The 13047-nt window shown below is 37.9% G+C and overlaps 1 protein-coding gene across 1 annotated transcript in view; it reads right to left on the bottom strand.

Moving 5' to 3' along the window:
• Positions 1-447: 447 nt before the first annotated feature.
• CDC42 (cell division cycle 42) overlaps positions 448-13047 on the bottom strand; it is a 49271-nt gene continuing 36671 nt past the window's right edge. Inside the window, exons 4-6 of the mRNA XM_061148125.1 lie at positions 7005-7114; positions 6676-6873; positions 448-1974 (exon numbers count right to left, since the gene is read on the bottom strand). Coding sequence (XP_061004108.1) covers positions 1885-1974; positions 6676-6873; positions 7005-7114 — 398 coding nt within the window. The 3' untranslated portion in view covers positions 448-1884. The remainder of the gene's footprint in view (positions 1975-6675; positions 6874-7004; positions 7115-13047) is intronic.

Here is a 13047-nt window from a genome sequence, read left to right as displayed (position 1 = left end):
GTGTAATGGAAGTACCTGGAAAGCTTCTAAATAATCCCCTGCTCAAGCTACACTCTACAAAGCAGCAAAGTTTGAAAACCACTGATACAGAAAACTTAGGAGAAAAAATGACTGCTTTCCCACTAATCCTTGGATTGGAAGTATGCTGTCATTTCAACAACATGAGCAGTGAGCTGTCAGAGCACTTCTCTATGGAACCCACTTGATACTAAAGAAAAGGAGTTTGCAGGCTACCTGTCAAACTTAGGGGAAAAGGCAGAAACCTGAATATGAGGACAGGAAAAAATATCTCAAACTGAATTCCAGAAAACAAAGTACATTAAATCTTTATGCTCTATATTTTTATCCTGAAATCTGTTAGAAATTGATGTCAATGAGAGTTAAGTTCCCACTCCTAAATGTCTAAAGATTAAGAGGCGGAGGGAAAATAACAACCCCCAGGCTGACTTGTGAAGGGTTTTTTTGTTTGTTTAATACATCTGAAAAGAATGCATATACAAAGAATTGAGACATGAGAAAGCATTGGTTCAACACTAATGAAATCTACAAGAATTAGGATTTAGAGAAGGTGGGGAAGATAACCTAACATTTTTAAAACTTGAAAACTGCAACCAAAATAAGCTGATAAAATCCCTATTAACACTTATGAAGAGTCTTCATAAGACTCTCCCTAGGATTTTTACTGAACTAGAGAGCCTCACCTGGCTGCTCTAGGGTTCCTCATGCAAAACAGAAATAAGGGGATTCCCCTGACTGGTCCCCATGTTGTTAAAGGTTCTCCCCACCCCACCCCACCCCCAGCTTCTTAATGAAGCAGGTCTCCATCCTCGCGACTTGAAAGAGGATGCGAATCATCCCACAGGCATCTGTCTTCTAGCACCACCCCTTGGATTTCCTCTATACACCAGGTCTTCAGCTGTGTTCTAGGAACACCATATCATACACTATTAAGCTGCATGTCTATGCTAAGCATATTAAGACAATGACTGACAGGGGAAAAAAAATGTTTTTTAATTATGTACTCAATCCATTTGGTGTATTTCAAAAGGTGCAATACTTTTCTTCATTTATCAGTGAAAGAAGTTAGAAATTAACTTCAAAAAAAAAAAAAATCAGCAAATGGCAAACAAATTTCCTTGAGAGTCACAGTCACATATATAGTGCATCCTAGAAAAGAGGAGGGGCAAGACAGGTTCCACCCACTTTCATGAGTTTCATCAAATACTGGACCTACTCAAGGGTGGAGAGAAAAGGCAACTTTCAAAAAGGAGTATATTATTAAATGAGGCGTTTACTATACTCCTTCCTAAGAGCACCAGGTGGGGAACATGTTCTCTAAACTAGATCTAGGAAGTGGAATGTGGAATCAATCCGTCCTCCTCCCCTAAGGGCTGTCCAATGGTTAATGAATTTTTTTTCAAAAAATGACTAAATATAAACAAATCCCACACACACTCCCCCGCCCAAACAAAAAAAAAAAGAAAGAAAAAAAAAAAAAAAACACTAGATATCCCAGATTACTCGCCAGAGTGGAACCCGGGAACAGCTTCAAAATCCCAAATTAGTCTGTTACAGAGTCATCACAAGCATGCCTTGCTTTTAAACAAACGAAAAATAATAATAATAATTTTTTGAAACGACAAAACAAGAACTAGTACTGATCACTTTTCTGACAATACACAATTACTCAAAATTAACTAGTATTGAGAGGGGGAAGGGGGCCATACCTATGGGCCTTGTCTCACACAAGTGCATGTGGGTGGGTGCAGGGCATTTGTCATTATTGCAAAAACGAATTTTAATTTTTAATCTTTAGTTTGATTTAAACATTGCTTTTAGTATGATGCCGACACCAGCTGTGCAGAAAGGGCTCTGGAGAGACGTTCATAGCAGCACACACCTGCGGCTCTTCTTCGGTTCTGGAGGCTCCAGGGCAGCCAATATTGCTTCATCAAATACATTCTTTAGGCCTTTCTGAAAAGGGGTAGAAAGAAAAAAATTTGCAGTCTGATATTCAGTATAATAAAATTGAAGGTCAAATTTAAAACACGCAAACCCCCAAGAGTTGGCAAAGAACGAGTCATTGAAAAACCCTGAATCTCAACACAATTATCTCACTTCACCAAGTTCTGTCCAGGCAGGGCACTGGAAGGATCCACCAATTCAGGAGCAGAGGAGGAGATATTCATGAGTGAGACAGTGGTTCTCTGAGAAAGCTTTTTGCAGACCAATGTATGTCACAAGAAGCAAACAAGCACACGTGTCATTTGCTCATTCAATGAGTTTTGTACAATGTGCTGCTGGAACATTTTCCATAAAGACAAATAAGCAGCTCTGCATTCAAATGAAACAGCTGAACATGGAACAGGAGTGAGAGGTCGGGCACTGGGCAATGGCATCCTTATTACATGGAAGGCGCAGGCAAAGATGGAGAGAGCGATTACAGTGGCTGCATCAAAGGTATTCACTCTGAACTCCCTTTATCCCACCAATTAAGAGCCAGGGGGATTCAAGGAAGCAGAAATGTGGGTACCTTACATACATGTGAAACTAGAGCCAGTCAGTGCAACAGGAATAAAAAGCTTCATCAGGCATTTATACAAACAACTGTATATTTTTAATTTCAAAATTTGAAGGTAACCACAATTGTATGTTTCCCCTCACAACAATAAAATCAGAAGCAGGAAAATATAAAGGTGGCAGCTTTACATCTCAACATTAACAAACCTTCAGTCAACTGTTAAAATGGATGCTATTCTTAAAAGAGAGTATAACAAATGATCTCATAAAGCAGTAGCAGGTACATCAATATCTTTCCCACCCAGACTGACAAACACTCCACTACAGCACAGACAGCCAAAGCAATAGCAACACAAAGTTTCACTGCACAAAGGAAAACCAGAAAAGAATCCTCCCTTCCCCATTACACTCTACTAGCAGGTCACCCTTTTCCCATAAATTTTGTCATGCAATTACAATTAACAATGGATCACAAGAGTAAAATGATGTTTGTGTTATTTTCTCCATCAAGAACTAAGATCTAGAAGTGTTAAAAACTCTTAATTTTCTCCAAGAGGACATTCTTAATGCCAAACCAAGTTCCCTTTTGCAATAGTAATCCAAACCAAAAAGCTCTGAGCATCAGGCAACTCAAGCAGCAGAAAGTTAAACAAGTCCAACTTGACTACAGATCACAAAAAATATTCTATAAGATATTGCATTCTTGATCAAAAACTAATACAGAGGTTGCTCTAAGGTGGTGAGTAAAAAGACGCAGAGGCTTTCAAACAGGATGGTTTTATTCCTTTGTTTTTAAACGATCTTTCTACAGTAGTGGGACAGGAAGCAGCAGCAAAGAGGGGAAGGAGAAAACAGTTTAGAATATACAGCACTTCCTTTTGGGTTGAGTTTCCGGAGGCTCGAGGGCAGCTAGGATAGCCTCATCAAACACATTCTTCAGACCTCTCTACAAGACAGAGGGGAGGAGAGAGAATAGCAGCCAGGTTAGAGGATTAGAAAGACTAGCAGATACAACAGCAGTCCGGATTAAATGGGTTGAATTCACAGAAGCAATGCACCTTTAGAAAAGTAACTGCCAGAAAGCTAGATCTTAAGTCCATTATCAAGAGAGTAAATAACTGAACAAATGTCTTACCTCAAAAAAGATTAACTGAGCAAGAAAACAACTTTTGTGACAATGCCATATGTTGATTTCTAGAACAATCACACTTTGAAATCTAACATTACAACATATTAATGAAATGAGTGCCAGAGGAATAAAATGGATATGTAAACGTGAGATACATGCATTAAATAATTAGGATTAGTACTTGTAGAACCCCCAAGTACTTCTAATGACAAGAATGGCACATACATTTTGGAACTAAACCTATAACAATTTCAGGCTTCTGTGAATTCATCCCCTGAATAACTGAAGGACACAAATAGCAGACTAACAAGCATGCTACATGTTTCTAGATTCAATGACATATCTAGATGGTATTAATCAAAATTTCAGATTAAACAAGTTCCCCAGAACAACAGGTTCAGGCATTTAGAAAAAGTGTTAATTGTTCAGCAGTACCAACTGGGAGAAGTTTAAAGAAAAGACTCTAGAAACAGCATACACTTCAGTTATTCAGTAATGTTATTAGAGCAAGTAACCACCACCCAATAGGAAAACAAAGAATGGGGTCCTAGAATGAGTTTTAGCAAGCAGATCAATGCTTTTAATGTCCGCGTGGGGTATCAGAGCATAAAGCATGGAGTGAAAACAAAGAATATTCTCAGCTCTGTAAGGATTAAGATGCAGAAATACACTTACACCTCAGCCAGAACTCCAGCGTGACAGTATGACTCAGTAGTACTGGTACCAGGTCTATAGCCTCAACCTAAACTCAACCTAAATCTGAAGCCACAGATTTACCACCCAAAGAAGTTTCACATGTCCTTTAGGTCAGTTGTATCCCAAGTAAACATGCCCCCCAAAGCCCCAGAGCACAGCTCTGGTAGCAAATGTGCGAGCCCCAGACGCCCCCACTGCCCCTACTTTGCTCACCGCCCCCACACAGTATCTTAGAGGATCGGCACCCACAGTCCATTAGATACAAAATAAATGAGAAATAACAACAAGCGCTTGAAAAGAAACAAAGGTTTAAAAAGTTCTCGTCCTTCTGTGCCTTTCACAAACTAGAAATGCTAAACAAGTCAAAGGTTCCTCTGAAATTCTTTCTACACATCTACGAGCAAATTCTGGTTGTCATACATAAAAGAAAGGAGGGAAGCTATGAAGGAGAAATAAATTTTATAAGGGGGAAAAAAGAAGAGGAGAACAATTAGAATCTAGGGCATCTCTTAATAAGCAAATATGTTCCTGCTTATTGACAAAGATCAACTAATCCCCTACAAGACAAACCTAATCTTTGCTTTAATCACACTATCTGATTATATAAAGAGTTCAGTTTTAGAGGAACCAACAAATTCTGGAGTCCTAAAAACTTCCGGCTTCCAAACTGTACCAGGGACCCCATTTTCTGTCTTCTCTTTTGATTTCTCCAAACTTCAAAATCTGATAAGAAAAACATATTTGCTAAGATTTTTTCAAATTTCTGTTCTCTGAAAAGGGACTTCCCCTAAATAAACCTATTCATAATGTAGAACACCTTATATGGAAGCATCCAATTCTCTAAAATAAGCTTCACTAGTGACCTAAAATTGGGTCCACATGGCCTTCTTGCCTCCATTTCCCCCAAAAGCAACCCATATTCAGAGAATGGGGATATGCAAGTTATCTGATTCAAATGTTCCACACACATCCTTCTTCAGTACACACACAACATTTTTCTGGGAATGCTAGCAAAACACAGAAGCATTAGGCATTTTTTAAAATCTCAGTCAGCTGTACAATTGGGCATTTTTTAAAATCTCAGCTGTACATGTATGAAAATGTAAAACCATCTCAACTTTTAAATATCTGCAATATCAATACAACAGAACTGAACTGCCAAGAAAAACTGGGCTTGTAACAATAAAACTAGGCCTCAAAGCTATCCTGTGAAATATCCAGCTTCAAACAAAACTTTTGTCTTTACATATCCAGCCCAGGGCTAAACTGGAGATTACTAAATTATGTCTACACCCTACATACTAAATACCTAGTACATGTATAATATTTAACTATATATGCCATTTACTTTAGTATACATATAATCAAGAATCTGACAGTGTTTTTTTAACTTAATTTAAAAAAAAACCTACCTGAAAAAGCAGTGTGAGAAATATAAGTGAATTTCACATAACTCTAAGAAATCTCTACCTTTCAGTCCTGCCTTATTTTAATTAGGCATGTCTGCTCACTGTTCAAATGTCAAAAGACAGAATGAAAACGTTGTGGGCTAATTATTTCCATAATCCTTCCTTCCACCCCCCAACAGAACAACTCTCAAATGGGGGAACAGGTTGGTGACACCATGAAGGTAGAGAAGATGAAACCACACAAGTCGGTTGTAACTCTCACTCAAAGTACTTTTAACACTGCTTGCTGTCTTCAGAATCTGAAGTTTCCCATCAAACTATAGAAAGAGTTCCAACTATATTGTTCAGAAAAAGTGAACAGTATAAGGATGGAATGCCTCCCAAAATCTAGGAATAGAGACACTATATAAAGGCAAACTTGAGAAATGGCCAAGGTAGCTTTCTCTGAAAGTCTCAATGATTAAACAAGGTAGCTGTCTCTGAAAGTCTCAATGATTACGACCAATTCCCGATTTCAGATGAATCACCCCAGAAGACTATAGCATCAACTGTCAGTACTGACAAAAGATGAGATTTACTTAGATGAAATTTTAAGTTGGGGCAGGGGGAAGAGGGGAATCATTCACATACTCTTGTAAATTTGTGCTAATCTGGACCTTACCATTAATTAAAAAAAAAAAAAAAAAACAATCCCTGACCACTACAAATGATACATAAAACATGGGCGCTCACCAACACAAGAGCTTTATTTAGAGACGAATAATTTTCTTCATAAAAACGGAGACCTCTAACAAGACTTCTAACAGTCTTCCTGGGCAGCTTTCTTGAGTGCTGCAGACCACTGTCAGAAATAACCTGTGTCCTAAATGCTACTCAAACCGCTTCACTGTTAATAGACATGGGGCTCCACATAATCCTCACCTGTGTGAGTGCAGAGCACTCAACATACTTGACAGCCTTCAGGTCACGGGCCAGTTTTTCAGCAGTCTCTGGAGTGATAGGCTTCTGTTTATTCTTGGCAAGTTTCTCAATGGTAGAGGGGTCATCTCTGAGATCAATTTGGGTCCCAACAAGCAAGAAAGGAGTCTTTGGACAGTGGTGAGTTATCTCAGGCACCCACTAGAGAAAAGATATTTCAAAAAAAGAAAAAACACACCTGCATTAATCCATAAGCCTCCAAAGCTATTTACAAGTCAACAGAAGTTCTATGACAACCTTTTTTTCAGTGAGAGAATATCTAACTAACTCACCTTTTCTTTCACATTTTCGAATGAGGATGGAGAGACCACTGAAAAGCAGACTAGAAATACATCTGTTTGTGGATAACTCAGCGGTCGTAATCTGTCATAATCCTCCTGCCCTAAGGGGAAGAAAATTAGACAAATCAACAAGTGAATCTTGGTGTCTAATAGCATTAAAATCACAAGCAGTCAACAAATTAAGCATGTAGTTAACAGCACACTTACTAATGAGAAAGCAACTTATCTAATAAAATGTATGGCTTTGTAATAGAATATTTGACCAATACTCTCAACTCAGTTAATTCTAGTTAAGAGGTACAAGCTATCTGTTATAAAATAAGTAAGTCACAGGAATGTAATGCTCAGCACAGGGAATATTGTCAGTAATAGTTTAGTAACTTTGCATGATGTGTATAAAAATATCAAATTACTATGTTGTACACCTAAAACTAATATAATATTGTGAGTCAACTATACATCAATAAAGAAAAAAAATGGGGAAACTGTTTTCATTGCTTCAGAACAGCAATGAATTTGTTATATATTATTTGCCTTATTATCAATTTGCAGTTTTCAACAAACTGCTGCCAGAAATGATTAAAAATCAGATCTACTCAGATCTAAGAAACAGTGACAGTGAAACTGTGTAAGTCCCCAACCTCCAAGCCATGAACCAGAACCTCCTGTCAGATCAGCAGCAGCATTAGATTAGAAATGAAGTGCGCAATAAATGTAAGGCACTTGAATTATCCTGAAACCATCCCCCCTACCCCCAATCCATGGAAAAATCTTCCCTGGTGCCAAAAATGCTAGGGACCACTGACCTAAGCAAACAAAAACCTCAGTGAAACCCAGCTGACAAAATCCACTGCTCATGACTACCAAATCAGGTTGACATGTTTAGTTAATGGGTACGTCTAACACACCAGTACTTGAAACTGAAAACACATAGAAAAAAAAGAATTCAACAAGAATTATTTTCATCCATTCAATGGATGCTACATTAATATGGAGGAAACTCTGGTGAAAAGGAGAATATCTGTATGGTCTTAAATATTACTTGTAAACCACAAGGGGAAAAACGTAACTACACTGTGAAGAAATGACATCACCTTGACTGAGTGACCAGTCACTGGTGATTACCATCACCAATGAGTGGCAGATGAATATCATATGCCTCTACATTTATATCCTGAGGAAGACATCATTAAGGTAATATTCCAACCAAAATAGCGTAATTTGTATCTAATCATGAGAAAAGAGACCAAACCCAAAATGAGGGGAGGAGGGTGAGGATTCCTAGGTCTGTAGTATATTAAAATGTCATGAAACACCAAAAAAGGGGGTGGGGGCAGAAGAATTGATCCAGATTACAAGAAACTAAAGAAACATAACAATTAAATGCAATACATGGTCCTGTACTAAAAGCAGAAAAAAATGACTTGGATCAATTGACAAAATTGACATATAGATGTTAGAGTACAGTATCAATGCAAAATTCCCTGAAGTTGATTACCATTATACAAAACTATCTCTATCCTTAGGAAATTCATACTTATTCAAGGCTGTGTGTGTTAGTCGCTCAGTTGTGTCCAACTCTTTGAGACCCCATGGACTGTAGCCCACCAAGCTCTTCTGTCCATGGAGTTCTCCAGGCAAGAATACTGGAGAGGTAGTGATTCCTTTCTCCAGAGGATCTTCCCCACCCAGGGACTGATCCTGGGTCTCCTGCATAGCAGGCAGATTTTTTACCATCTGAGTCACCAGGAAAGCCCTAATTCAAAGCTAATGATGACTTACTCTCAAACAGTTCAGGGGAAAAAAAAAAAAAAGTATGTACAAATATGTTGAAAGAGAAAAAAGCAGATAAAACATTAACAACTGATAAATTTTGTTAAACGATATATGTAGTTTCCTGGCACTATTTTTGCAACTATTCTTTAAGCTTGAAATTATTTCCAGATAAAAACTGTCTTAAAATATCCAAACACATTTCCAAAACTGTGAAGGAAAGGGAAGAGTCACACAGGAAGGATTTAATAATCCAATTTCAAAACTGAACTACAACAATCCTATGTATTAACAAGAACAGTCCACAAACCAAAAACAAAAGGGAATTCCCTGGTGGTCCAGTTTGGGTCTCCACACTTTCACTGTGGAGGGCAAGGGTACAATCCCAGGGGAGGGGAGACTAGAATCCCACATATCATGCAGCCATGAAACAAACAAAAAAAAAGAATAGGAAAGTACTTAATGACACTGAACTGGATGCTAAAAATGGTAAATTTTATGTTATATGCATTTTATCACAATAAAAAATAAGGGAAAAAAGGAAAGTTAAATATTTTGCTTTGTTGTTGTTTGGTTGTTCAGTCATGTCCTACCACCTGGGAAACCCTAAATATTTTCTATGGCCGTGAATTTTTTTTTTTTGCCACCAATGAGAAAGTATATAAGAATTTAGGGTAGCTATCAAAACATGGTAATTAAAGACGTCAGGAAAGCCTGGTGTGCTGCAGTCCAGGGGTCGCAAAGTCGGACACGACTGAGCGACTGAACTAAACTGAGATAATACATAAGTAGGCAATAAAGGTACTGTCAGGAGAATACAGCAAGAAAATGAATAAGGTTTAAAGAAGTCAAAATAAAGATTACAAAACAACAATTACAAAACAATAAAATCACTCTCAGTACCTCTAGCAATTACTGAGGGTTAGAATCAAAGGAAGTCAAAGATATGCACTAAAGTGTGTAACTTAATACTTACTTAAATACTACAGCAAGTTACTATGTAACTTAAACACTTACTACAGTAATCTGCTAGGATCAGAATCAAAACAATTCAAAGGTTTGCACTAAGGTGTGTAACTATAATGTACAATTGTAGACACAGAAGAGATTAAAAACCAAAGAATGGCGGAGAGGGGAATCAGCCAAACTCTTTAAATAAAAACTAAATTTAGAAAATAAGAGGATGATACAGTTAAGCAAACTGTATAAAAAGTACAGATGTTCACACACCTTTTCTTAGCCCTAGTCCCTATTCAAATGGGATATATTTCATGAAAATTAAGGCTGGCATAGACCAGAAAAGGCTACATTTTTAGTTATCCAGCCCCTGCATCAAAAGTGGACTCCTAAGCACCACCGGGGGCATCTAAATAAATGCCCAATGTTTTACATGCAACCAACCTTCAATTCAGATGAACTGGAGGCAGAAAACAAGTACAAGTCATTTTTTTAACACAAGACCCAAAGAGGTATTGGTCCATCCATTTACTTGTAATAAACAAGCCCTCAAAGCTATAAATCTTTCTTTTCCTTTGCTAAGGAGAAAAAAAATTCAAAAGTAAAATTGTTCGATAAACAAAAAGTAGGCTACCTTACATCTACATTTGCTACAAGTGCTACATTTAAGGAAACAGAGTGAGTATGATTGCTTAGATGAGCAAGTCTCTTCAATACCGCATAATTTATCCAGCTAAAATCTATTTTCTGAGTTTGTCACAAGTAGCCACTATTCACTCAAGATAAAGGTAGCAGTATCATTTAACATCCTTTAAGGTATACAACATAATCAAAATTTCTCTATACTGTGTAAGACAGGTTTTTGACTACAAGTCTTCAATTATATTTAGCACACCAGCTCACCACTTAATTTTTAACACTTGACAAAAAGCAAGGGGACATCTCATAGGTTGCTGGTTTTGTTCCCTGCTCACAATCTCATATTCAAAATTTGAATTCAAGAGGAATTAAGTCAGCTGGAACAAGGACTCTGGTCCATATGAAAAATTTGAAATGTTCTCATGGCATGAAAAATAAGAATACGGCTAAAAAACAACAATTTTCAGAGAATTGCAGGAGGACATTACAAAGAGGACAAACATTTCATAGAATATACAACTACAAATTAAAACTTAAACATTTTTTCTACACACAATTTCTCAAAATTCAACAGCATTTAGTGATCCCTGCTCCATCTATGCTGTGGAGCGTGTGCGCGTGTGTGTGTGTCCATCTATGCTGTGGAGCGTGTGTGTGTCCACCTATGCTGTGGAGCGCGAGCACGCGTGTGTGTGTGTGTGTGTCGCTCAATCGTGTGTGTGTGTGTGTGTGTGTGTGTGTGTGTCTGTCTGTCTGTCTGTCTGTCTGTCGCTCAATCATGTCCGATTCTCTGCAACCCTACAGACTGGACCAGCTCCTCTGTCCATGGAATTAATACTGGAGCAGGCTGCCATTTCCTCCTCTAGGGTATCTTCCCAATCCAGGAATCAAACCCACATCTCTTGCATTACATCTCTTTACCACTATGCCACCTGGGAAGCCTGTTATGGAGGTTATTCCTAAATAATTTCGTAACTTTTACATCATGAGAAAAAAAAAAATCCAAAAATAAACGGGGACACTGGAACCTAAGATTCCTACCAGCTTATATATAACATCTGTAAAAATCTATACCATTGCATGTTAATACAGAACTTACTGAAGACTCAAAGAAAGATTCTACAATAACACTAGAGACCAAAGTGGCTGTAGTATCTCTGTGGACAGCATTGCCATTCCTGACAAAGTAACTGATCAATAACTACAGAAGACAGCCAGATACTAGAAAACACCTCAATGAAAGTTTTTTTTTAATTGGAATAGAATTGCTTCATAATGTTGTGTCAGCTTCTGCTGTACAACAACATGAATAAAAAACAGCAACTAAACCAGGTCAAAGTGCATCACTATGGCTCGTTCTGAACATTATTCTTTTGCTAAGGAAGAGAATAATATTAGCTGTGCACCAAACACATTCCAGTCATTGTGTTGGGTTTTTTTTTTAATAGTACAGTGAGTCATGTAGGGATGTGAGAGTTAAACCATAAAGAAGGCTGAGTGCAGAAGAACAGATGCTTTTGAATTGCAGTGCCAGAGAAGACTCTATAAAGTCCCTTGGACTACAAGGAGATCAAACCAGTCCATCCTAAAGGAAATCAACCCTGAATATTCACTGGAAGTACTAATGTTGAAGCTGAAGCTCCAATACTTTGGCCACCTGATGTGAAGAGCCAATTCATTGGAAAAGACCCTGATGCTGGGAAAGACTGAAGTCAGGAGGAGAAAGGGGCAACAGAGGCTGAGATGGCTGAACCACCCAATTCAGGCATAAACTTGAGCAAATTCCAGGAGACAGTGAAGTTACAGGAAAGCCTGGCGAGCCGCAGTCCATAGGGTCACACAGAGCCGTACAGGACTCAGTGATAAACAACAGTGAACCATAAATACACAGCTCCTCAGTTTTTACATATGTATTCACTTCATTAAACTATCGCTGAATCTTCACAACACCTCTGAGGTAAATATTTTAAACATATTTTACACATCAAGGTAATTAAGCTCCACATAGTTAAGTAACTTGCCAACTATCTAGCTAACTCGTCTATCTAGCATTAAAGTCCAACCTTTCTTTTGTTTATTGCTATGGTAATGCCTGAAATGACTGATTACTAGAATTCAAAAATAAAGAGATCTTCTGAAAACTGAACTCAACAAGAGAATACATAAATAAATGAGAATGGGGGGAAACAGTTAATGTGAACATAAATGAACTGAACTGTCTTCCAAATAACACAGCCACACAGGGGCGAGGGGGGACAAAATCCAAGGAACTTTGTATGCTATTAGACCAAAGGAAAAAGGTACTGCAAACCAATCTTGAACTCTTATTACTTATTTGCTTTTCACAGTGGTATAGTATAAAATTCTTAGAACTGTTTTATGTGTTGCAGAAGTGAAAATGAGAACAGTTTACTCGTCTTTTGGGGACTTAGCGTCTACCTATAGAAGACATGGAGATGAAAATATGGAATTGGAGAAGGCAAAGATGACAGCTTGAATTGGACTGAATTTGGAGGTATCAACAAAAACTCACTGTCCAGATTAAACATGCTAATGTTATTTTCCTCCCTAGCTGAAAGAATGATATTCAAGACAAGTCACTGTGGTGCAGAACAAGTCACTGTGGTGCAGAACAAGTTGCTGCCGTGTGACAGCTGTTCTGCTG

The sequence above is a fragment of the Dama dama genome, chromosome 8, assembly GCF_033118175.1.
Source record: "Dama dama isolate Ldn47 chromosome 8, ASM3311817v1, whole genome shotgun sequence".
NCBI lineage: Eukaryota > Metazoa > Chordata > Mammalia > Artiodactyla > Cervidae > Dama > Dama dama.
The sequence above is the reverse complement of the archived record's forward strand: the minus strand, read 5'-3'. Positions and strand labels throughout refer to the sequence as shown.